This window comes from Podarcis tiliguerta (assembly GCF_965153285.1).
Source record: "Podarcis tiliguerta genome assembly, chromosome: Z".
Classification (NCBI taxonomy): Eukaryota; Metazoa; Chordata; class Lepidosauria; order Squamata; family Lacertidae; genus Podarcis; species Podarcis tiliguerta.
The window spans coordinates 16,942,200-16,969,307 of record NC_139553.1 but is presented as its reverse complement, the minus strand read 5'-3'; the positions used below and the strand labels follow the sequence as shown (position 1 = coordinate 16,969,307).

Genomic DNA, 27,108 nt, shown 5'->3' with positions numbered 1-27,108 from the left:
TGAACAAATCTGTCAATTTCAGTTTCTTTTGGTTCCTCAATTTTCTAATATTAAATTTTGCGCTCTGAATTTTCACATCAAGTTTGCTATTATATTTTTATTATAAAAAACCTCTCCTTGATGAAATTTAATTTAGGGCATCCCCCCCACCCCTGCATGCCTAGCTGTGTGTAATTTTGCCTAATATAGACATATTTGGCAATGCAGTTTTCACTAATGTACAGTGGTACCTCGGGTTAAGAACTTAATTCGTTCTCGAGGTCCATTCTTAACCTGAAACTGTTCTTAACCTGAAGCACCACTTTAGCTAATGGGGCCTCCTGCTGCTGAGAGCATTTCTGTTCTCATCCTGAAGCAAAGTTCTTAACCTGAAGCAAAGGTATTATTTCTGGGTTAGCGGAGTCTGTAACCTGAAGCGTCTGTAACCTGAAGCGTATGTAACCCGAGGTACCACTGTAATGCATTTTTGTATGATTTTTTTCTCCAATGAATGCTCCTTTGAATTTCTTTTTTGTTTGTTTGCATATACTTATTTATAATAAAACATTACAAAGTATAATAACAGATGCAAAATAAATAGGAACAAATAAATAGGAACAAATTTCCATACCAAAATTGAGCCAAATAATATGTGCACACAAGGTTCCAACTAACACACACTTTGCCCCAATATACACTTTTTTTGTTACTAAAGCTAAAGAACACCATTGCAAAATTCGGAGCGCAGGTTTTGAAGGCTGTGTTTCAGTTCTTGGATGGCTTTGGAAAGTGCAAATAAGGTAGATTCACCTTTAAATGTGAACTGAATCAAATTCCTCACCACTTCACATATGTCCTCCACAGGAGTGGCTGAAAATTCATTGCAAAAAAGAGTTTTTTCTTCTGCGATTTAATGTGGGAAAAGGTCATGGCTGTGGGTTGCATTTCTCCCTGCCTCCTCCAGGGGGTGCTCTTTCCAAGCTTCATGAGCCTTCCGCTGACGCCTTCAGGATGCTCTCTGGTGCAGCTGAGCATTTTGCCTTCCAAAGAAAATCAGTGCTGCCCCAGAGAATGCAAATTGGATATCGGGCATCATATAACAGGTAAAGAACAGCCTTGGTTGTGAATGTGGCCATTATTGTACTGTTGTGCAATGGAGAAGGGCCATAGCTCAGTGCCAGAGCATCTTCTGTGCATGCAGGAGGTCCTAGCTTCAGTCCTCAATGTCATCTCCAGGTTGGGCTGGGAGAGACTCCAGCCTGAAACTTTGGAGAGCCACTGCCAGTCAGTTTAGTGCATACTGAGCTAGACAGACCAAGGGTCTGACTCAGCACTACGCAACTTTCCATGTTCCTATTTAATTCCGGCCATGCTCATTTATTCAGAACCATGAGGACTGGAATCTTGTGTCTTCTTTTAGAGAAAAGGCTGCAGCTCAGTGTTGGAGCATCTGCTTTGGATGCAGGAGGTCCTGGCTTCAGCCCCTGGTGGCATCTCCTGGCAGGACTGGGAATGCCCCCTGCCTGAAACCCCGGAGACCTGCTGCTCCCAATCCCTGTAGACAATACCACGCAAGATGGGCCAACGGTCCTACTCAATATAAGGCAGCTTCCCATGTTGCAGCAAATAAGAAATGCAGTTTTTATTGGATCCCACACAAGTGGTGTTTGGATTTACCGGTAATTGGCAGGTCAGTTAAGCGGGACTGATTAAGGAGAGGACTCTTGAACTGATAAGCTGCTGTGCTTACTTATCACAGCATCTAGGTGGGGAGAGGGATCAACCTTCACCCACATGCAAAGGCACGAAAGAACATAAGTTGGCTGAGACATAAATATCATTGAATGCACTTATAAAACATTCATAAGTGGGTTCGCTTGGCAGCCCCACTGCTCAAAGAGCATGCCACTTGGAAGCCACAAAGCACTGGGCTGTTATAATCTGGGTGGATGGCTGATTGCTGACAGTGTCAGGGTTGACTGGCAATTGCTATCGGACTTGCACTGAGTGGCAAAAGTGGTTGCTTTGCAAGCTCCTCTATGTGGTGTGGCAAAGCAGTTACTGCTCATGCTTCTTTGCACTGTGACAAAGTGCCTAATTTGAATGCTTATTTGGAGCGGGTTGAAGGTTAGACCAGGACCTGGGAGACCAGGGTTCAAAGATGAACTCATTTGTGAAAGCTCATGGGGTGACCTTGGGAGACCTTGTGGTCTCTCAGCCTAACCTACCTCACAGGGCTGTTGTCAGGATAAAATGAGTAGAAGAAGAACCATGTAGCTATGCTTTGCTTCCATGGCTGGAGGTAGTAATGCTTGCTGGAAAGGGCAGAGTGCTGCTCTTGAGCTTGGATCCTGCTTGCAGGTTTCCCTTCAGGGTATCTGGGTAGCCACTGTGAGAACAGGATGCTAGCCTGGGCCATTGGTCTGATCCAGCAGGGTTCTTCTTATGTTCATGTATGCCCTCTTGAGCTAAATGGAGGAAAAGTGGGGTGTATTTAAAAAAAAAAATTACACACATATGCACATATGGTCAAGGAGGATTTCCAGTACTTCTGTGTGGCTGTGTGCTCAGAATGAACACCTGTGCAGTGCCAGCATATCTTGCATTGACAGAGGATGGACAACAGGGGGCAGACTTTGCCTCCACGCTCTGCTTCCCAGGGGCATCTACCTTGCCCATTTGGGGAAAGCAGACAGACTTCAGCTTCAGTCTGACCCAAATGCAAGACAGTTCTTAAATTCTGTCTACTTCTTAATCTCTAAGGAGACTTTTCCAGGAAACCCAGACCATGGCAGGAAGCCTTTTGGAAATTTTGTTGATGGACCTATTGTAGTTTATTTGGGTTGCTGTGGGTTTAAATCAACAATTCTTCCTAACTTTTCCAATTGTGAAGAAAGGGAGGAGGGGACCCACAGAATCCCCCAAATCTGTTTTCTGTTACTTATTGGATAGCTGCCCCAAGAGGTTTTTTCTTTTTCTTTTTGGACAGGAGATCCAAAATGCCTTCTACACTACTAGGAGCTCTCTCTAGACCCTCTTGCTACTCATTTGATGCCCAGACCCAACTGAGCCCATCCTCAGCATTTGCAAACTTTGATGGCCAACCCTCTCTGATTTGTTAGGAATAGACCAGCTGTTTGTTCATGCTTCCTCTCTGCCTTGTAAATAGACAAATGATCACAGTTCACAGATAATGCCCAAAAGTGGTGGTGGTGGTGGTCGGGGAGAAGGAACGGAATTAGGGTTTTCCAAATTGGCATGCTCAGTCTCCATGCTGTTAAGCAGATTACCTGTGTATGCAGGTGTAAAAGAAGCCCCTGGCTCAGCAGGTCCTCCCACACTGGGAGCTGCCATTGTTCGTCCCTTGATAGGTGGAGACGTTATAGGCACCATGGTCGCTTTAGCCAGTATGGTGCCACTAGGATCACCTCTTCTTGCAAGTGTTGCACTCAGGGCACTACTTGCATTAGGAGGTTGAATGGGGGGCAGAGAGGTGTAGAGGAGGCTTGGTGGCCATACCATCATCAGGGCATCTGAGACATGAAACATGAAACGTTCCACTTGTATGTTGACGCTTGAGGTCCATGACAGGGTTTCTGATGTGGTGGGTGATTTGTTGAAAGACTTCTGGGTGGAGGTTCCATTCAGGGTCCAACATGACTGGAGGTTTGTAAAAAAAGGTAGGATGGACATCTGCCATGGATGCTTTAGCTGAGATTCCTGCAGTGCAGGGGGTTGGACTAGATGACTCTCGGGGTCCCTTCCAACTCTACAGTTCTACGATTCTATGATTGTGGTTTGGCCGAGCCAATCTGCTGCCGCATTCTGCAACCCAGCTACATGTTCTGCTCTCAGGGAGAAGAGATTGAATCCTGACCAAATCAGAAGGTCTTTTGCCTCTCTCATGAGGCTTTTGGAATAAATAGCCCTGGTGGTTCAAATAGGCTTTGGCAGAAAAGTTGATTCAGATCGGGAATGTGCTCTTCGGATACTTGGAGCACAATCCATCAGGGCGAGTCTGACTGCCTGTAGTTCTAACCAGTTTATGCTAATCTGGCCTTGGTGGGAGATCATACTCACTACATGGAAGTCCAGGTGTGCCCTTCACCACAGTAGGCTTGCATGCGTTGTGATCCCCATGTGCTTTGGCACCTCTAGGCTCACACCAGTGGAGAGTTGGTCCAGGTGCAGCCACCATTTCAACTCGGTCTGGAGGTTCCCCGGTATAAGGATTATCTGGTGCCCTGAGGCCATGATCAGGTCCTGGAAGGGGAGCAGTACCTGAAGTAATGGTCACCTGTGAAACTTGGACCGGTTCATTAGTCAATGCATGATACTATAAGCCCTCGTAGCCTCACCAATTTCATGACGTCTCTGTCTTTGGCACTGTGTATCTTTTGAGTCAGTGAGTGAATTTTGACTATGCACTCCCCTTTAAGCCTCATCCTGAAGTTCTGAGAGTCTGCCTGTAATCTTAGGTGAGTTATTGTTTGTTATGGGATCAGAGAGCTTTTACGCCAATTCATAACAAATCTGTGCCATTGGAAATAATTGAGATTTGTCCAGATGTCCTTCTTGCACTGGTTCCTTGATGGTGCTCAGGTCAGGATACTGTCCAAGTAAGAGTGCAGGTGGATTTCCACGGTTTGCAAATATACTATCAGAGTCACCAGGACCTTGATAAAAATTAATGGGGCCACTGAGAAGCCAAAAGCGGTGTTTTGTTGACTATAGCAGAACTGAAGGTACCATCTGTGACACTTGTTGATTGGTATGTGGAGATATGCCTCTGACAGACATATGGAGGCTAGCCAATCGTTCTTCTCCACCACCTCTGCTGTTGACCTCAGGGTTCTCAGTTTGAATTGCTTGTAAAATTGTCTCTGATTCAGCCCCTTCAAGTCTAGCATCACCCGTGTGTCATCAGTCTTCTTCGTGACCAAGAAGACTATTGAATACACTCTGTGCTCCCCCACCCTCCCGTTTTGATACTGGCTCTATAGCTCAAATTGGTCAAGGCTGCACAGTCCACTTGGTGTTTCTCCTGTTTCCAGGAACGTGGGTGTGGTGGCAATAAATTTTGCTCTTGGTTGCTTGGAAACTCCAAGCAATACCCAGAGGAAACTGTGCTGATCACCCACATGGTCAATGATGTTTTGTGTCATTCTTGAGGAAGGTGGAGACATCTGCCCTCTATTGGTCCCTGTGGAATTGTGTCATGCTGCGAGACCATCCTTCTTAGAGGCCTTCTGGAATTTGGGGTTGGAGTTGAATTCCCCCAGATGATTACTTCCGGCTATATCCCGATGCCTTGTCTGTCCTGTGCCATCAGGGCTTGCATCTCATGTGATTCAGTGCCTATTGTATGAGTGAAATGAACAAAAAGGCACTTGATGCCTGCTCTTCACCTTTTCCAGCTTGTTAGGAAGAGTTTTCTGTTTATCTCTGGTCTTGATCAAGACCATTGCCAGGGGTTCTTCAAACAGCTTCCATCCTCCAAAGGGGGAGATAGCTAAGTCGCCCTGTGGGGCTATATCAACATCCCAGCTATGCAGCCAGAAACAGAGGGTTTGGGTGAGTAGCACTTACCCTTCTATGGTTGTCCCTTGCACTGCTGTGTCCCTTGTGCTGGGGGTCTCTGTCTTTTCTGAGAACACCCCTCTGGGAAGTGACGGTGCCCTGTTTGTGGGTATAGTGCAAAGCTGCAGCTGTGGCAGAGGTGGGTGTGGAAAATGCTTGCCTGGGTGTTTCCTTTCCATAGGGCTTGGAGGGCACACCGGTCTCTTGACAGGTGGGTGCACTCCAGGCTCGCCCCACCTGTTTTCTTGAGGCTTCATGGTCCTTCTGTGGCAAAAAGGGCGCTGCTGCAGTCCCCTCCACACCTGGAGAAGGATGGGGGTGCTGCTGGTCTGCTTGTTTTGGCAAGAAAGCACATTGATCACAGGTAGGCATGATCAGCTTTGCTCTCCTGCCATGCTTTTGTTTTTCTCCTCACCTGTAGAGCATGAAAAGGCCCATTGCTGCCTCTGTGTGCCTACTAATCCCTCCCCTGCTGTGGCCAGTGCTAATTCCCCCATTCCCCATTAAGGAAGGCTGAGGGTGGGAAGAAAAGAGGGAAGCAGTTGAAGTTGAGTTGGAGAAGTATGAAAGCAAAATGAAGGTAAAGTGAAAAAGGATCTAAAGCTGAGCTCTGTGTACACCCAGGGCCTGTCCTGGGAGAGTGGGGTGGCCCCTCCCACAAGGAGGATCTTCAAGAACCCTGCCTGTTCCATTGGATAGGATGGGAGGAGCAATCCTACTCTCAGGAATGCCCTCCAGGAACCTTTGGGGAATAACTAACAATTTTATCAAGCCAATCAGAAAACACCCTTCTGACCCCACCCAGAAAATTTAGGGGCTTCTATTTACACTGTTCCTGCCAACCTAGCAGTTTGAATGCACGTCAAAGTGAAAGTAGATAAACAGGTACCGTGGCTTAGCCATGCTGGCCACATGACCCGGAAGCTGTACACCGGCTCCCTCGGCCAATAAAGCAAGATGAGCACCACAACCCCAGAGTCGTCTGCGACTGTACTTAACGGTCAGGGGTCCCTTTACCTTTACCTATTTATACTGTACATTAAAAGCACATGGCTCTTTCTCCCTCCTTCTCCCAAAAAGAAATACTTGGAGCTGTAGTTTATACTTAACAGGCCGTGGTTCCCATAATAATAATAATAATAATAATAATAATAATAATACAGTTCCCAGGATTCTTTAAATGTGTGGTGTGGATGTTTTCAACGCTTTAATGATTTTATTCCAAGGTGTTAGGTTTTTATAAATAAAAATGTGACCTTAATCTGTTTCCTGAACTTTTCAGGATTGAACTCTATGGGTAGTCATGCTCTGAATGGACCCATTCAAATTGCTATAATAATAATAATAATAATAATAATAATAATAATAATAATAATAATAATAATAATAATAATATACCACTTTTGACACCTCCTAAACAAAAGCAAAATCACAGGAACAAAACAAATAATGAAAATGCATCTATCTGCAATTAAACATGTAGAAAAGCAACCACATTAAAATGCTGACCGTTAAAATATAATAGCATTGAAGAAACTCTTAATGCAAGAGATGCACTTAAGTAACTGGAGCCTGTCAGTTTCAACAGGTCTACTCTGAGGAGTTGCTTTATTGGCTCTCGCCCTGAGACCTGGCAGTCTGACCAGGTATATTTATTACTAAATAGATGGCGATTCCCAAAGCCTGCAGAGCATGGAATTAGGAGCAAATGTGGGAGGAGGGGTGGGGGGAGGAAAAAGGAAAAGTCTAGACAGGAACTGTTCTGCTTTTGGGCTTCCATGTGCTGAATGGTTTGTGTTCTTAATTTTTTTCTCTCTCTCATGCCCTGGAGAGTTTCAAGCTAGGCATATATATATATATATATATATATATATATATATATATATATATATATATGCATGTGCAATAAATATGTTGCTAAAATCCTTCCCTCCACACACCTTTCTTTCTCTCAATCCCCACACTTAAAACTCTGCAAGAGTCCTGAGAAGTGCTTAACTGTTTTATTCCCTTATCTTGAGAGGGAGGTTAATCAGAAAAGGAGTTGATTATATTTTCTGTCATTCGGGCTGTGAAAACACTTCCCCTCCTCCCCAGCTCAAACCTGCATTAACACAGAGCTCTGTGTGATGCAGAAGCTTGTAGAGAAAAACTTCCTTGCTGGATCAAGTCCCATCTAGTCTGGCTGCTGGCATCCAGTTCCCTACAACAGGCAGGTCCAACAGGTAGATCGTTATCTACCGGGTAGATCACTGGATGTCTGTGGTAGATCACTGGCTCCCCCCAAAGAAGCTCAACAAGTTTGGCTCCCCTAAAAAAAGCTCATTGTTTTTGCCCTGCACCCCTAAAAATGTGGCTTTCCCCCTCCCTAAAAAAAGTTCAACAACTTTGTCCTGAACCCCTAAAAAGAGGGTAGATTACTGCCAGTTTTTAACTCTGTGAGTAGTCTCTTGGGAGTTGGCCAACCCTGCCCTACAATATCCAGACAGAAGCCCAAAATACAGAAAGCTGCTTAATATTGAACCAAACCTTTGTTCCATCTGTTTCAGTGTTGTCCACACTGACTGGCAGCAGCTCTCCAGACTTTCCGGCAGGGTTTCTGGTAGACTTACCTAGAGCTGCTTGCTAGGGATTGAAACTGGACCTTCTGCATGCCAAGCAGCTGCTCTCTTGCGATGCCACAGTCTTCCCCTTAAAAACACTACATTGGAGCGATGGGCGCTCTTGGGATTTTAACAGTATCACTGGGTTGTTTTGTTTCTGGAGCTAACCCAATACGCTTTGCTGCCTGGGGCAAATGAGACAGTGATGCCTCTTCTCCCCTCCCACACACCCCAGTACTGATGGTTGAATCAAAGAAAGAAAGAAAGAAAGAAAGAAAGAAAGAAAGAAAGAATTAGGGGCTGCCACACCTGATCACATTGCTCACCTCTTGCCAAACCCCACCCCTCCCCTTGCTCCTCACCCAAACCCCCATCCTCTCAAAACTCCTCAGTGTGCCTTCATCCCTGCTTTATTTAAACCCGCTGCTCTGGCTTAAAACTGCCCAGTTTATACCTGCCACTTCTTTTGTTCCACTCCCCTGCCATGGCTTCATGCAAATCCAGGGTTCTGATGAGACACTGCAAGTCCTCCAATGGTGGCTTACATGATGACAGCCTTACATTTTTATGTGTATAGGAAGAAATACATATCCTTCTCTTCCTTTTAAAGGAGTCCAGGGCAGCAAACATTAAAAGGTTGCAACAATACAATTCTAAAGGGGGGAAGCACGCTGAAAATATTTGAAAACCATTTAGAATATCTACAAGCATTTAAAGGTAATCACATACCCTCGTAGTTACTAATTTCAGGGCTTGCCAGGAACAGGATCTTTCAGCCATTGACTGGGAGGGTGAATGGGAATCAGGGGCCTCTGTAGGGGTTGGCCAGGCTGGCACAGGTCTAGGTGTGTGCAGCTAGCCTTGGTCTTCTTAGAGCTGCTTGCTCCTCCAGGGAAACTCTTTGCCTTACCAAGTTTCTCCTTTTCCTTGCCGCTTAGTGAGCTTGATGGTCGCCACTCCAGCGACTATTTGCACCCTCTAAGTGGGGCAAAGTCAGTGCCTCTGCCCTTCTTCCCTGTTTTTATTTTTTAAGTCAAAGGTGCTTCTGAAAGCAAAGGGGCACTTGGGGTGATGACGGAGTGAAAAGTGAGGATGTCACCTTGCTCCTAACCCTGGGTGGATCTACACACAGGAAAAAACCGCTATAAATAAGTCAGAAATTAAATCGTTATAACAAAAGGGAAAAAAAACCTCTATGGAAAATTACTTAGACATTTTATTTGCTCTCTGGCGCCATCTGGTGTTGCATGTTTATAATGCACTCAACATGTTGTTTCTTGACTAATGTAGTTGAGTCCCCTCATTACTTTGTCCAAGTTCTCCTCAAGAGTTTACCGAGGGAGCAAAGAGAGAAAGGTGCTGCCTCCATGTCCGCTCCCTTCTCTCCCAGCTCAAGGGGGAAGCCTTTCCTTATTCCCCTTGTGGTGTAGTGTGGTGTAGTGGTTAAGAGCAATAGTCGCGTAATCTGGGAAACCGGGTTCGCGTCTCCGCTCCTCTACATGCAGCTGCTGGGTGACCTTGGGCCAGTCACACTTCTTTGAAGTCTCTCAGCCCCACTCACCTCACAGAGTGTTTGTTGTGGGGGAGGAAGAGAAAGGAGAATGTTAGCCGCTTTGAGACTCCTTAAAGGGAGTGAAAGGCGGGATATCAAATCCAAACTCTTCTTCTTCTTCTTGGCCAAGAGGGCCCTCAGGGCATGGTAACGGGAGCTGTCAAAGTGCAAAGGTGCACTGCAGCGTCTGTCAGAGGGGCCAGGCCAGACCCATGTGCTCCATGGGGCAAAGCACATGGCTATATGAGGGCTGGCAGGAGGCAGCTGGCCAAAGAAAGTCATGCCTAGGTGTGAGCCCCAGAGCTGCCACTTCCTTGCCCCCAGCAGTTGCACCTCCAAGCTGCACCTGCCTTGAGCACAGCTGCATTGAGGAAGGGAAGCATGGCATGGGCTTCCAGCTGCCAGTCCCAGTCACTCCTCGCCCTGCTAAATGCACATCTGGGGCTGGTGTTAGGGCACCTGCAATGCCCAAGTGCAAAGAAGTGATTCCCCCCCCTTTGGGGGGGACCATCAATACAGCTCTTCCCAAGGGCTCAAGGGACCATAAGTATGCCTCTGGTGGGAATGTTTTAAATTATCTTATGAATGTCAATAATGAGGAGACAGATTCACTGCAGTGGGGAAGATATTCCAAAATGGAGGACCTTCTCTGAGAAGGCCCTGTCATGGGTCCACACTGACCAAGCAGCAGCCAGTGGTGGCACCACCAACAGGTCATCTCCTGCTGAATGCACGGCTCCAGGTGGCAAATGTTTTGGGAGTGTCTCCTTCAAATATTTGGGTCCTGAGGTACTGTATCCTCCATCACATCAAAAGACAGCTTAGTAAGTGTGCGGGACAGGCTCTGAGGCATGCCCACTTCCCTACCCTCCAAAACCTCATTCCCAGTCTCCGCCTTACATCGTCCACCACCTGAAGCAACTCCCTCACTCTGTTTAACAGTAGGGCCGGCTCCTGTTTGGAGCAGACGAGAACCTCCTCAAGGGACAGAAAGAAGACTAATTCCCTTGAGTGCGAGAGATTTTTGAAATGTTTGGGTTCAATGAACCCCCAACAACCCCAACAAATAGGTGCTCAGAGATACCAATCAATCGTGACCCCCACCCCCCACCCCATGACTGCCTCTCCAAAGAGACAGACATAAAAAGAAACAAAAGGAGATCTGCTTTCTCCATTTCTGAGATTCAGAAGCTCAATGTACAATAGAGATTTATTTTCTTTGGAAGACGTCTTGACAAATAGGGGCTCCTTCTCTGCCCAGCGCTGCAGTTAAACTCACTTCAGGCTCAGCTTTCTGCTTTTTATTTTGCTTCGGCAGGATCCGAAGTACAGCAGGCCAGGCTTTTTTTAAAATAAAAAATAATAATAAAATCCTCACAAAAACAGACAGCTTAGATAGTACAGGCCTTTCTCTGTGTACCTTGTCCTTGCCCCAGGTAATTCTCATCTTCAAAATCAATGCAACATGGGAAATGGGGTGTGCCCATGTACTCTGTATCAGAGATGTGAGACACCAGGCCCGGAGGCTGAATGTGGTGGCCCTTGGGGCCTCTCTGTGTGGTCCCTGGTACTGTGTGGCCACACCACTCACAGTCACAGTCTTGCTTTGGATGACCCTTGAGTGTTTTTGAGTGTGCTTAACATCTCATAGGGACGCGGGTGGCGCTGTGGGTTAAAGCCTCATTGCCTAGGGCTTGCCGATCGAAAGGTCGGTGGTTCGAATCCCCGCGGCGGGGTGCGCTCCCGTTGTTCGGTCCCAGCGCCTGCCAACCTAGCAGTTCGAAAGCACTCTCGGGTGCAAGTAGATAAATAGGGACCGCTTACTAGCGGGAAGGTAAACGGCGTTTCCGTGTGCGGCTCTGACTTGCCAGAGCAGCGATGTCACGCTGGCCACGTGACCCGGAAGTGTCTTTGGACAGCGCTGGCCCCCGGCCTCTTAAGTGAGATGGGCGCACAACCCTAGAGTCTGTCAAGACTGGCCCGTACGGGCAGGGGTACCTTTACCTTTAACATCTCATGGTGCCTCTTGCTTCCAGGGATGGTGTGCAGAGGGGGAGTTGTGAGTGTGAGTCAATCAATGTTCATTGAATCTCTGCCCACTTTTACCCTTGCCCCCCCGACTGGTGTGTGACCTTCGAAAGGTTGTCTGGGAGGGAATGTGGCCTAGTGGCTGAAAAATACTTGCCCCGTTCACCTTGTATCAAAGGGAGCCATGCATTCTGCTCCCTTCACGGAGGATAGACCTCTTACAGAGGATGGATGGAGTATATTTCAGAGCCGACAAAGATTTTTTTCAGCCTGAAGGCCACATTCAGCTTTGGCAACCTGCTGGGGGCCCCATCTGTTTAGCTGACAGCAGCCTCTGGGAGCTCATGACCAGAAACAGAGGGGGATTGAGGGGGAGGTCCAAGTGTTTGTAGGACCAAGACAGGACAGCGAAGGAGCTGCTGCAGTAACCTGCAACACCTGCAAGACCTGTTTGTCTTCCTGCCTGAGAATGTGCTAAAATACACCTGCAGCAAGTGCAAGCTGGTTGCCTTACTTACTGGAAGAGAAGGTACAGAAATTTGAGGCCTGTCGATCTTAGGGTTGCCATACATCCTGGTTTTCCCAGACACATCCAGGAATCGGGCTGAAAAATGGCATCCGGGCTGATTTTTGCTAAATTGACAAAACGTCCAGAAAACCTGAACATATGGCAAGTAGGGCAATTTTTAAAAATGCTTTTGAAATCCCCAAAGGCTTAATTTTTGGGAGGGGGATGTTTCCAGAAAAAGCTCAACAAGGGGGAGTGCTTGCAAGAGAGGGAGTGAAGTGGGGCAGAGCGGTGGTTAGCGAGGAGCGCTGACACATGGCTTGTGGCGACAGCTATTGCCTCTCCTCTCCTTTCCTCTCTGCTCGGGAGGGCGAGGTCGCTTCTTGCAAAGTGAAGCGGGAGGCTCCTTCTACCACCACCCCTCACTCGGTGCATTGGGTCCACACAACGCCAGGCTGCCATCCTCTCCCACCTGACATGAGGTGTGCCCTCTGCCTCCTCAGAAGCTTTTCAGCGGCAGCACCTCAGGATCTGGGCAGTGAAGGAGGCTTGGCCACATGTGGGTAGTGCCAGCCTGCCTCCCACTTCCTTTTCTTTCCCTCCTCCTCGCTCCACTGCAGCCATTATACCTGTGAATGGAGGGAAAGAATGAGGCCGTCTCCTTGAGCTGAGGAGGAGGAGGCCTTGACAGTCACACACACACTCGGGTTACCTCTCTGTGTTTTTGCCCGCCGACCCAAAGAGATGAGAGGCTTCTGTCTGGTGCCTCAGAGCTCCTCATGGCCAACCGTGGTGGTAGCAGCAATGCAAGGCAGCCCTTCTGCGCATGTGCCCTTGTGGAGTCTTGCTTCTGTGCACCGCTCTGGCAGATGCACCAGGGAAAGAGGGTGGTTCGATGCCCCCCCCCAATTTATTTGCATCACTGCCTCTGCAACCATGGCGGTGCCAGTAGGAGCCCCTTTTTCTTCGCTCGCCGCCTCTGTCCCAAAGGATTGACTTGATGAAGAGTTTGCCTTTTGGGTGGGACTGGCAAATGGAGAGACATCAGCTGAAAGTTCAACAACTTCACCCAAAAAAATAATGAGTCCCATCTACACTTTGAGCTTCAAGGCAAGATGAGGAATGTCTTGATAGAGCAGAGTGGACTGTCCTGGAAGAAAAGGAATAGATCAAACAGGAAGGGAAGAGTAGCAGCATTCTATGTAAAGGAAGTTGTATATACTCCATGACCTGGAACATGAAAGGCAAATTGAGAGTATAATAGTCAAGGGAGAATCAAACTACTTGGATATCTGCTGGGACTCAAACTCTGCCAAGACTGTAAAGTCCAACCCATTCCTCCATTGCCTTGCTGACAAATTCTTTTCCCAGAAGGTGGAAAAAGCAACAAAGGAGATCATCTATCTTGGACCTGGTCTTCACCAACAGGGAGGAATCGACTGACGAAGGTGAAGGAAAATTGGGATTAAGTGATCATGTCCTCCTGGGTTTCATGATACAGAGGCAATTCCAGCAAAAAAAGGAAAGTGAGAGGTATCTAAAGAAATTGGTGTGGCTGCATAAGAAGCTTACAGATGAACTGATATTTAAGGGCATATGTATGAAATGGAAGACAGGGGAAATCAAGAAGCAGGTGTATAACATGAGTAGCCAAGAGTTGCAGGGTGAATGTTGGGCAGGCCATAGCTCAGAATGAGCTCAGTCTTGCAAGAGAGGTAAAGAAAGAAAATATTAAAAAGGTTTCTTAGCTTATGTTTTCAGCAAGAGGAAGAACCAGCAAGTGGTAGGTCCTCTGCATGGAGAAGATGGAGAAATGCTCTTGGGTGACAGAAAAGATGGAGCTGCTCAACACCTACCTTGCCTCTGCCTTCATCCAAAATAAAAGCAGTGCTCAACCTGCTGATAGCAGAATAAAAGATGCTAGGAGGGAGCTGCAGCCCAAGAGGAAGCAAGGAGACACCTAGCTACTTTAAATGAAGTAGGGCCTGATGAGCAGCACGCAAGGGTGCTAAAGGAGCGTTCGGGTGTATTTTCAGAGCCTCAATCTGTAATCTTTGAGAATTCTTGGAGAACAGGTGAGGTCCCTGCATACTGGAGGCAGGCAAATGTCCCCATCTTCTAAAAAGGGGTGGGGGGGAGAAGACTCGGGTAACTTCTGACCGGTCAGCTTGATGTCATTATCAGGAAAGGTCCCATAACAAATAATTAAACAGTTGGTCTGTGAGCACTTAGAAAAGAATGTTGTGATTACTAAGATATAAGATGGGTTTCTCAAAAGCACCCCACTGCTGATTAATCTCATTTCTTTCTTTTTTTTATAGAATTACAAGCTTGGGGAAATGCTATGGACGTAGTGTATCTTGCAGTAGTGTGCAGTGAAATTTTTCGTAGGGAAACAGTTGGAGCCAGAGGTGCCAGCTTCTCAGAGCGATGGGGGGGGGGGGGAGGAAACGATGTTGTGCATGTGAGCATCCTAAGCTGGGCAGAAGCTGACTGGGCTTTGGGAAGTAGGCACAAGGGGAACATTTAGGGGACTAGATATCTTGATTTCATTAATGCTTTTGACAATGTCCCACATGATATTCTTGCAGAGATGCTGGTTGAATGTGGTCTGGATGTGGTAACTATTAGGTAGATTTGTATCTGGTTGACTTACTGAACCCAGAGAGTGCTCACTAATGGTTCTTCATCATCCAGGAGAAAACTGACAAGTGGGGTGCCGCAGGTTTCTGTCCTGGGCCCATTGTTCAATGTCTTTACAAACATATTGGCTGAAGATATTGAGGGGATGCTCATCAAATTTGCAGAGGACACCAAACTGGGAGGAGTAACTTATGTTGCAGAAGACAGAATCAGGATTTAAGATTGTGGTAGATTTTGAAGTCAAACCTAACAATGAATATCTGTGCTGGTTAGTAAATGAAGAGATTAAGGACCACAGTGCTGCAATTTGCTAGAAAATGCTTGGTTAGGTTATGTCCCCTCACCTTCGGAAGTAATGGTTGTTTCCTGTTCCTTTCTCTCACTATCTGTCTCTTTCTCTCTCTCTCTTTAACCATGTAACTGAGCAGACGTCTGAGGTTGGGGCTTCAGACTCAGATTGCGTGCTTGAGACCAACTTCTATATTTTGTAACCAAGAATACTTTGCCTCTGTTGTTTCTGCTGTAACATTGAACAATGCATGAGTGAGACCTCTGATTACTGTAAGTAAAGCATTTCAACTTACTTAAGGTTGTTGTCTATTCATTCTGAGAAGGGTAGAAGTGGGGGAGCACTTTGTCAGTGCTTCATACTGGGATAGTTAAAAATCTAAAAACCTGTATTTCCTGCACTTTGCAAATGCTGCACCTACTTCTGTTTTAAACTTTGTGGCTGGGGGCAGCAGCTGTTGGCTAAAGGGTGAGTCAAGCCCTGCACTTTTTTGAATAAAGGCAGTCAGCCATTTTTTTCTTTTGCAGTTTCCTACACATGTGGGAAGGGACGCAGGTGGTGCTGTGGGTTAAACCACAGGCCTAGGACTTGCCGATCAGAAGGTCGGCAGCTCGAATCCCTGCGATGGGGTGAGCTCCCGTTGCTCGGTCCCTGCTCCTGCCAAGCTAGCAGTTCAAAAGCATGTCAAAGTGCAAGTAGATAAATAGGTACTGCTCCGGCGGGAAGGTAAATGGCGTTTCCGTGAGATGCTCTGGTTCGCCAGAAGCGGCTTAGTCATGCTGGCCACATGACCCGGAAGCTGTACGCCAGCTCCCTCAGCCAGTAAAGCGAGATGAGCGCCACAACCCCAGAGTCGGTCACGACTGGACCTAATGGTCAGGGGTCCCTTTACCTTTACCTTTACACATGTGGGACTTCAGGGTTAACCTGGTCTTCCCCAGTTATTTCCCAGCATAAGGTTATGGTGGCCCAGAGTGAGAATAAATCCCAGAGTTGTGGAAGCATTTTGCAGAGACTTTTGACCTTTTCGGGTGATTTTTTAGGCTTGATTTTAAAGTGCACTCAGAGAGATTGTATTTCTTAGCCTCAAGGTGAAGGAGAAGCTTTCCCAGGCAATCTTTTGTTTGCTTTGTTTCTATTGTGAAGCGGATAAACTCACCCCTCATTTGTCTATCTACTCTTGTAATGCAAAGCAGTTATACTAAAGGATTCTTATTCTGCTCGGTGCTTTTTGCTTTGGGGTTTTAGCAAAGAGGATTAAATAATTTTATTTTACTTTTGAAGATTTTTGAGAATGTTTTATTTTTTTGTGATTTTCCCTATTTTAATTTTGGGAATTTTTTTCTCCCCCCCCCCCCTTTTGGGAATTTTTCCATTTTTGATTTTTCTAAACTGGATAGCAGGAATTCAGTTGTTGAGGAAAGTCTCAAATTACCTAAGCTTACACGAAGCAATTTCATCCAATGGAAAAGACAATCAGAAGCCAAACATGATATGAAAGCTATTTTATAATGTATTGAGAAAGCGAAACCTGGTGAGGACAAAGCCTCAAAGGAGTGGGAACAAGAGAATAAATTGACGGTGCCTATCATTCTGGATAGTATTTCAGAGACCCAAATGGTTCACACAAAAAGAGATGATACAGCTGCTCAGGTGCTTGAAAAGTTGCAAAAAGCATTTGGATTCACAAGCAAGGGGTTCCCGCCATGCCTGGGTGAGAAATCTATTTAAATTAAAACTTGAAGCCAAGAAGGACTGTGACAGTCACATGACAGAGTTCCTAACCATTATTGAAAAGCTGGAATCTAAACAATACAAAATGGATGAGGAACAGAAAGTTTGCTATTTCTTGAGGTCACTAGGACCTAAATTTCAAAACTCTCGTGGATGACAAACCAAACCTAAGGCTAGCAGATGTGATTGAGCACCTGAGAGAGGAAAGTGTGGAGAAATAAGCAAGCTTCCCAGCCAGGGATACAAGACAAACTATGCGTCTCAGTCCCAAAGGAGAGCCAAGGCTACACTCAGAAAAATTGTTTGCTTCAAATACAGCAAATAAGGTCTCATTTCCAGATTTTTTTGTATGTGTGTGATGCCCAAATTCAGGAAGATCCCCTGCATTTAAGCAAGCAAGCCAAAGTAAGGGGAGCAAAGAAATGAAAAGGGCCTTCTTTTGCAAGAGAAGAATATAACTGTAAACAAAATCAAGTAGATGATTAATGGACTCGTGTGTGTGTGTGTGTGTGTGTGTGTGTGTGTGTAAAAATCTTTGGAGGCATTAACAATATTGACCCATCAGTGGATGGCAATATCCAAGCTGCAGATGGCAAAACCATAACAATATGTGGTGCAGGTGCAGAAACCTCAAATTGCAAGCTAAGCGATCTACTGAGAGAGAATCCTACGGAACAGGTCTTGTTTGGATTGCAGCATGTTCAACGTATCCACCTTGGGCAGAAAAAATGGTTTCTGTGTGCAGTTTGAAGACTGAAGATGCCAGGTGACCGGAGATGGTGACTAATATCACAGAACCTCAGAAGGCTGAAGCAGACCCAGAGCTCTGGCACAGAAGGCTTGGCTACAAGCCATTAGGGAACTGAAAGGAGCTTGTAAGAGGGGAGAAGGTACTCCAGAGTGCATCAACCGCAATGAAGTGCGTAAGTTGCCTAACTGAGAAAAGTGTTAAACCGTTTCCCCCCCACCCCTCATATACTCAACAAAGAAGCACCAGAGTGCTTGATGTAGTCTATAGTGATGTATGTGGTCCACTGAGTGTCCCCTTGCTAGGGAAAAATGAGTACGTTTTATTTTTTCTAGATGACTTTTCAGGATACTGTGTTCTGTACCTCCTCAGGGAGAAAAGTGAGACAGTGGATATATTCAGAAAGTACCTCGCCATGGTGAGCAACAAGTTGCAGAGGGAAACTACAACTCTCATGAACGACAACAGTGGTGAGTTTACTTCAAACCACATGAGAAACCTCATCGAAGAGGAAGCCATTACACATGGGAGGAGTGTTAGTCACACCCCACAACAGAGCTCAGTAGCTGATACGCAGTTTATGGAGATGATCTGATGCATGCTGAGTGATGCGGGCCTCCTCAAATGCATGTGGGGAGCTGCAGTAGCCACTGCAGGGTATCTCCAGAACAGACTGCGGGGGCAGCATGCACACCTTTTGAGCTTTGACATGGAAGTGTACTTAACGTATCACACATGCATGTATTTGGCAGCATTGCCTATATACCCAAAGAGAATAGGCAAGCTGAACTCCAGGGTAGAACGAGAAACTATGCTAAGATATTCTTCTGGAGGCAAAGGTTACAGAGTTATGGACTTAGGAACAGGAAAGGTCAGTGCAAGAAAAGTGGTTCATTTTGATGAGCACAGTGAACAGTAAAATGCTTTTTCTGGGCAGTGAGAGGAAGAGACACAAAACCTCATGTACTTTCCTGAATTGATATACAATAGGCCAGGTCTGTCTTCTGCTGTCACACCAGCTAGCACAGATTATGAACAGGAAAAAGAAGCAGAGAAGCAGATTCCAAGTAGCAGCAATACTACAGGGGAGGATGCCGGTGCCTGCACTGGAGGGTGATGAGGATGCTGAGGCGGCTGCAGACACTCATCGAGACCCAGCAAAAGTATCCCAGCTCCATGACTGTCCTACATCGCAAGGTCTGCACAACTCCACCTGGGAAGAGATTAAGCAGATGCCAACTGCTGAACAGAGGAGAAGCCTTAAGATACGTTTACTATGAATGCTCAAGCAATGGAAAGTTTGCTCTTCACACAGGAACTCCCGGGTTCAATCTTCAGGAAGGACTGGGCAAGGCCCCCTACCTGAAGCCTGGAAGAGTTGCTGCTGGTCAGTGTTGACAATACTGAGCTAGATGGGCCAATGATCTGACTCGAGAATAGGCAGCTTGCAATGTATATCTGTGTCTGAGAGTGCCGGATATTGTTCTTGGATAAAGGGGAGGCATCTTTTCTCCTGCATGTAGCATCTGCCTGATGTGGCATTCAAGTCTGAGAGGAGGTGCAGAGCCCTGAATAAAATCCAAAATAAAGCTGAGAAGAGCATGGGCCTGGCTCCCTCACTCCCCATGGGGCCACCTCCTTTCCCGTACACCTGCTTGCAAGGAGGCCTCTTGCAGAGGCCTCCAAGTTCCAGAGTGCCTGTCTAACGGGTTCGTTAGCTGTCGCAGATTCCAGCCAGCTGGCACTGCAAGGTGGGCTGGAGGCACCGGCGGGTGTTTCTGCAGAGCTTCGCCACCGTCTGCACAGATTTAGAAAGGTTGTGTCTGTGGGGAAAGAGCTTGGCATCCTCTGCTTGAAAATTAAAAGGATGAAAGAGACCCCTTCTTATTCTGAGGCTCTGCCACTAAGCAACAACAGAAGCTTCCTCTACACTGTCAGTGACTTGAGTGATTGATTGATTGATTGATTGATTGGTCAGTTGGTTGGTCGGTTGGTTGCATTTATAGCCCAAGGAGCTCAAGCGGGCAAACATGGTTCTCCTCCTCATTTAATCCCCACAACAACCCTGCCAGGTAGGCTAGGATGAGAGGCAATAGCTGTGACCAAGGGCACCCAGTGGCCAAGAAGGGATTTGAACCCTGGTCTCTCCCAGGTCACTTTAGCCACTATACTGTACTAGCTGTGATTTTTATTACTTTTATTGATGGGGAACAGGATCTGGTTGCCAGGCCAATTCTGACAGATAGGTGGGGCTGCCCAGCTTTCAACCACTGGAACGTGGGCGCAATTGTTATTATATAGCACGTCCTGGCTTGGACTGTACCACGGCAGGCTGGAGAAGACTTACATGTAAAAACCTCACTGCACCCAGAGCTCCCTCACCCTTGTACTCCCTGCTCCATGAGGTTTTTTTGGTCATAAGGACATGAGAAGAGCCCTGCTAGGTCAGACCAATGGCCCATCTAGTCCAGTATCCTGGTTTCCCAGGAGTCAACCTGATACTCATTATGGGAAGCCCCCAAGCAAGACCTGAGCACAAAAGCACTGTCCCCTCCTGTAGTTTCCAGCAACTGAAATATTTCTGCCTCCAACCGTGGAGGCAGAGCGCAGCCATTGCCCTCTTTGGAAGCCATCTAAGTTGGTGGCCATCACTGCCTACTGTGGGAGGGAGTTCCACAGTTTAACTGTGTGCTGCATGAAGAAGTCATAGAATCATAGAACTGTAGAGTTGGAAGGGACCCCCAAGGGTCATCTAGCGCAACCCCATGCAATGCAGGAAACTCAACTAGAGCATCCGTGACAGATGGCCATCCAACCTCTGCTTCAAAACTTTCAATGAAGGAGAGCCATTTCTTTTATCTGTCTTGAAATTTACAGCATTCATCTTCATTGGAAGTCCAGGAGTTCTAGTGCTAGGACAGAGGGAGGAAAACGTAACCCAGAGGAAATGACAGGTGGAGGGCACATGGCCTGAGAGTTGTACCCTGTGCAGCTTTGCAGAGATCCAGGCACACGCCGTCAGAAAATCTCACTGCTACCCCAATCACTGAGGCCACTGCTCTGGCCCCAAGCTGCAGTAACTACTCTGTTGCCTGAAGGTCTGGCTCCTAACTCTTTACACCTCTTGTGTCTTCCAGGGTGTTAATGGAGAAGAGGTCGAATGACAGCCGGGACTGTGGTCATCACAGGCGGAATATTAGCGACTGTCATATTACTGTGTATCATAGCAGTTCTCTGCTATTGTAGGCTTCAGGTATTTCAATTATAAAAGTGTGCGGGGAGAAGGGGTTTTAAAGGAGAAGAGGCAAAGGTGGGTGAAGCAACAGGTGACCGCAGAGTTATTAATTCCGGAATGGTGTAATGATCTTTCCAGGGAACTGTAGCTGCGAGGGGAAGAGGGGAATCTCCTAACAACACTCAGTAACCTCAACAAACTACATTTCTTAGGATTCTTGGAGTGGGGGGGGGGGCATGGCTGTTTAAGGTGGTATAATAGTGCTTTAAGGCTTGGGCCCAGGCTCTCTGCAGGAATGTATTCTCCCATACAAACCCGCCTGGGCTCTGAGTAGCCCTTTGTTCAGACCCATCACCCACACAGGCCCAGTTGGTGGGGACGCAGGAAAGGGCCTTCTTGGAATTCCTTCCCTTGAGAAGCCAGACGAGCTCCCTCTTTGCTCTCCTTCCACTGTCAGGTGAAGAGTATTTTAAGAACTGACTGCTTTTTTAAGGGCTAATAATAGTGCTGTGCCATTTTTGCTATCTGTATTTTGATAGAGTTGTTTTTATATTGTTTAGAGTCTGTTAGAATTTAATTACTTTTGAATTATTTTCTAATATATGTTTTTAACCTTTTTGCATTTTATCTCTGTTGTTTTAATTTGTGTAAGCCACATTGAGTGTTGGGGAAAAAGTGGGATAAAAATTATTATTATTATTATTGCTGCTGTACATTTAAAGTACATTTAAAGCACATTCAAAGTTCATTCTTTCCTTCAAATAATTCTAGGACCTGTAGTTACAATTCCCACCAACCGTTAACAAACTACAGTTCCCAGAATTCTTTGAGCATGGGCAGCAGGAGCGATGTGCTTGCTTGGAGTTTTTGTGGATCTCGTGGGAAAGCATCAATGTCAACCTGAAAGGGTACAGCCACCTTCTCATCAAATCCCTGCCTCTTCCCCTCTTTGCCTCCCCCAGTATTACTGCTGCAAGAAGGAGGAGTCTGAAGAGGACGGTGATGAACCAGACTTTGGCATGGATTCCCACATCCCGCCTCTCCACTGCAACCGCAATGTGGCTCTGACAAACGGCCCATCCTTGTACCGATCTTCCTCCTCCCCCTACAAGAAGCACTCCCAGTGCCGGACAGTATGCCCCAACTGCTCACACTATGAGCCGCCCACCTTCTTCCTCCAGGAGCCAGAGGAGGAGGAGGAGGAAGAGGACGAGGAGGTCCAGAATGGGGGCGACCTCATCAACTACAAGGCCATCAGCCAGGAAGACCTGGAGCTGCCCGTCAACATGAGTGGCCTCCAGGCCCTCAACCCCAACCGCCTCTCAGCCATGCGGGAGGCTTTCTCCCGCAGCCGCAGCATCAGCACAGACGTCTAATGAGTGCCAGCAGCCGTGACCCGCAGCTCGACGGTGGGTAACGTTGGTGGCATACATATCCTGCTGATTCCTGCATTGTAAGGGGTTGGACCAGATGATCCTTTGAGTCTCTTCCAACTCTCTAATTCTTTGGTTCTGTGAAAGGGTGTTTCTCCTCCCCCTTCCCTAAATACCCTTGTGGCTTAAAAATAATAACATGGCGTCACTCTTTTACAGGACAAAAAAAAATACCCACAGAGAGTCTTTTAAAAATGATGAATGTATTTATATGTTAACGATGGATAATTATCTATATACCTATTAAATAATGCACTGTATAAAAGGGAGGAGGGAGAATTAATAGATTTGATGGGTGCATATAGGTTTTCTAAAGTTTAGTGTTGACAATAGTTTATTTTATATCTATATATAGCTATAGATAGATATAGATAGATACATACAGTGGTACCTCGTGTTACGTGCTTAATCCGTTCTGGAAGTCCGTTTGTAACAGGACACCGCTCGTAACATGAGGTGCACTTTCTCTAATGGTGCCTCCCACTGCGGCCGCGCCACCGGAGCGCGACTTCTGCTCGCATCCCGGGGCAAAGGTCGCAACAAGGGGCATCTACTTCTGGGTTAGCAGAGTGCGTAACCTGCAGCATTCATAAGGGGGGTGGTACATAACACGAGGTGTCACTGTATATATATAGATAGATATATACAGATACAGTGGTACCTCGGGTTAAGTACTTAATTCGTTCTGGAGGTCTGTATTTAACCTGAAACTGTTCTTAACCCGAAGCACCACTTTAGCTAATGGGGCCTCCTGCTGCTGCCACGCCGCCGGAGCACAATTCCTGTTCTCATCCTGAAGCAAAGTTCTTAACCTGAAGCACTATTTCTGGGTTAGCAGAGTCTGTAACCTGAAGTGTCTGTAACCTGAGGTACCACTGTATATGAGAAGATTTTGATACAGGGCATCCTTTTGTAAGAGTTAGATTTCCCCCCTTTTCATTTGCTGTCATGAAAGTCTGCAAGTGCAAGGCTATGGTGGAGGGGGGCAGCTCTAGGGCAACCCCATGCTTCATACTGAATTGCCGCTGTGCCCTCCTTTATTTTCTGACTGGGTGATGTGCGGTTGTTGCCTGCCTTCCTGTGACAACATTTCAGATGTCTTCTAGGACCTTGGCTGGAGACAAATTCAATCTTGCCTTTATTTTATTTTTTACTAAATAACAAGCCACAAATGCCACCCAACCACCTGGCACATAATCTCACCTCATTAGGACCCACCACCTCCCAGGGAGTAAGCAGGGACTTCTAAAGAAATGACCTCTGGATATTGCCATGAATGAAAAGAAGAAGAAACCGTATTTTGTCAGTCAATGGATTGAGTTTTCCAGTCCTGGTGAGGGGAATCTTTGGCCCTCCAGAAGTTTCTGAACTACAACTCCCATCATCCCTTGGGATCTCTGGGCATGCTTGCTGGGGCTGATGGGAGTTGTGGTTCAGCAACATCTGGAGGGCCAAAGGCTCTCCACATCTGATTCAACCACACCATTTTAGCACTTTTGACTTTGGTGTGCTCCCATCTTTAAAGAAAACGGGGAGATCTATTATTATTGTCTTGCTTAGCACCATTGTTCTACATCAGAGGTGGGGCGGGAGGGTCAGATGTAGTCCTATAGGTAGTGGAGGCTGGCCTGTTTGCACCAATGGGGCACTGCCCCATTCACCTCAGTCTAGGAGTGTGCAGCTGTTGCACTCAGTTTGCATTTTAAGGCAAACCTAGCTAATCTGCAATTTCCAACATGATGCACGGCCCAAAACACAGCTATCCTTTGAAATTTGCACTTCTCTGAATTTTGCAATGCAGTTCTCCAGCCAATGTCCAGAAATGCATATACTAGGGTAAAGTGTGCATATAAAAATGTATCTGTCTGTGAAAATGCATTATATTGGGAGAAATTCCTTTGCAACAATGTATAGGTTGGAAAAAATGCATACACATATGTGTATGGTATAAGAATTTTGCACTGGAGTGCTGATGACGTGGAAATGTGGAGAACTGAATTTAAGAGTGGGAAAATGATGGGAAATGAAGATTGACAGGTCTGCACAGCCAGCCAGAACAGGTCTATTAAGGTTTTCTATTTGCCCCCGTTATTCTGCATTAGCTGCAGTTCCCAGTCTTCAAGGTCAGGCCCACATATTGCACATTGCAGCAATCTAACCCAGAGGTTTATCAGAGCATGGATCGCTGAAGCCAGGCTCTCTGTCATGCAAGCCATAGAGAAAAACGTGGTGGCATTACTCCAGTACCATGGCTACTCCTTATGCCCAGATTGGTTCTTCCCACTCACGTCCCTTGTCAACTCAATACCATGTTTCAACACTCGTGAATGGGAAATATGATCAGATTTAAAATGTACTAAACACCTGATGCTAGCACCCCTCTGCAAGGAATTGACAGAGGAGTAGCTGATCATGTAATCTTGTTTAGACAGACAACCTTATATGGGGTCAAGTTCATGTTTCTAATAAAAGCAAAACTATTTTAGGGAAGATCTGCCATTATGTGACCATGTTCTTGCTCTGCAGGATATTACATCGACTTGCCCCTATCCAAAATTTCAGGAACCCTCCCAGAGATGCATGCTTCAATGGAGGGAGCCCCTTGTTACATTGAATCTGTAAGGGGAGAATAGCAAGACTGGAGATAAGTTCAGCAAAAGGCAAGGAAACCAGGTTCAGTCAACAGCCATTCACATAATGAGCTCCATCTGGATTTCTTTTCTAATTCCATGGGGTGGGGTATCTTGAATTAAAGCACATTGCTCATACATGAGTTCAAGAAACATTCATTTCACGGGGAGCACAGGCAAAAGAAGTAGCTAGTGGATTGGGCCTTGTGTTCTGGACACTCAGCAATTTGTGGAAGATGGCAAAGAACTGTTTCGTTCAAGCAAACATTTGGACTGCATTATAGCTAAAAGTGCACCCTTGAAACAGCTGCAATCAATATTATATTAAATATTATAGAGAGACCCTGCCAATGGTTCGGGATTGAACCAAGAGATTTAAAACAAATAATTTTTTAAAATATTTATTTAAAATAATGAGATTTAAAATAATTGAGAAGACGTCCATCTTGCCTCGGCCTACTTCCTTGAAAATAATGCCCAGCTTGGCAAAATTTCGTGCTGTGAGCCTGAAGAGTCTTAATTCCTATGGTCCTCTGTAGTTGCTCTCATCCGAAAACTCTCATAAAAAAAAACTTTGCTCTCATCTGAACCTAAGATCACAACCACACCATATACTTAAAGCACTTCTATAGCTCTTTTAACAGCTATGGCTCCCCCACAAAGAATCCTTGTAGGGTAGCTTGTTAAAGGATGCTGGGAATTGTTGGAACATAGGAGGCTGCCTTCTACCCAGTCACTTAACTCAGTATTGTCTGGCTGCGGCGCTCCAGGATTTCAGGCATGAGTCCCCTCCAGATCTACCTGGGGATTGAACCTGGGACCTTCTGCATGCAAAGCGGATGCTCTGCCACTGATCTGCAGTCCTTGTATCTCCGCGAGGGGCCTCCTAGCAACTCTCAGCATCCTGAACAAACAGGAACCCCCCCCCCCGCCAACTATTATATTGGCTTGAGAGTGGTTTAATTGTATGGTGTGGGTGTGCCCTAGAACACTGGGACCAACTTGTGGCCTTTCAGTCAAAATTAAAGCAGGTCACCTCAATCCTTCCAAATGAGCAAAGGATCTTGCTTCACAAGCACTTCCGGTTTGAAAGCACAAAGATGGAGACCGTTAGCAATGTCATCCGTTTCCTGGACTTGTAAAACTCCGCCCAGGAATAACTTTGCAACGTTCAAGGGACTAACATTCCAATTGGTGGTTTGGGGTTCAAAGCCGTCAAGGTTGTGGAACTTTATAGAGATGGATGTACACAACCTGAAGGGGCGGGTGTGGATGGTTGTCCAAAGTGCAAAATATCTTTCTGCAACATTGACTAGAAACATTGGTATTTTATGTCAATGGGTATTATTATATCAATGGACATGCCAATTCTGTTACTGCTTGGTGTCTTCCCCCCACACCCATTGCCTGCGCCCACAGCCATCCAGTTTGTGACAACATTCAACAGACCGGTGTAGAGTTTGTCTGAGGCCCAGGGGCTAGAGTCTTGTTAGGATAAAGTTATAAATTCAGACAAAAAAGCAGCTGTTCCCTGGTGGCGCCCCCAGCCAGCTTAGCCCCCTGAGACTCAGGACAAGTGTACCCGGCTACCCACCCCACTCCACCCCACCCCCTGCACGGGCCTGACTCTCACTATCCTAGGCCATGTCCTGTATGACAAGTTTCCATTTTGCTGTGCTCAGTCTTTGAAGTGATCTGATGTAATTGCAGCTACTTCTACAGAACTCTGGGTAAATTTTGTACAACTCTTCTTAAAACTTGCACTTTTTTCGATGGCATTTTTATTTTCAAAAAGAAAAAAAAAGCCATTTGTTGCATTAAAATTGTGGTTGTGTTTATTATCTTCCTATTATTTACTCCGTGCTCATCTCCCCCCCCCCCCAACCCCATGGCCCTTCATTGTATATCTTTGAAATTAATTGAAATATTTCATGGATTTTCATTCATTTTTGCCTTGTGGTTATCTTGTACAGGCCTTCTGGACTCTTAAGAACAAAAACTTTTAAAAAAATAAACCTATCTTTGACTTTGTTCTCAAGGGAGAAGTGTGCTCTTTTTCATGACACCTGTTTTATTTAAGAGCGGGTCCATTGTAATGAATCAGACTATTGGTCCATGTAGCTCAGTATTGTTTACACAGATTGGC

General features: G+C 46.2%; 1 protein-coding gene across 3 annotated transcripts in view; it reads left to right on the top strand.

Annotated features, from left to right (window-relative positions):
• Positions 1 to 26,993, top strand: part of FAM163B (family with sequence similarity 163 member B) — a 48,417-nt gene extending 21,424 nt beyond the window's left edge. For 2 of the 3 annotated variants that reach the window (XM_083424132.1, XM_083424131.1), the window contains exons 2-4: positions 18,037 to 18,134; positions 20,802 to 20,917; positions 21,862 to 26,993. In XM_083424132.1, the coding sequence (XP_083280258.1) occupies positions 20,825 to 20,917; positions 21,862 to 22,275 (507 nt within the window). In that variant the 5' untranslated portion in view covers positions 18,037 to 18,134; positions 20,802 to 20,824 and the 3' untranslated portion in view covers positions 22,276 to 26,993. The remainder of the gene's footprint in view (positions 1 to 18,036; positions 18,135 to 20,801; positions 20,918 to 21,861) is intronic. The other variant, XM_083424133.1, reaches the window with a different exon arrangement.
• The last annotated feature ends 115 nt before the right edge of the window (positions 26,994 to 27,108 follow it).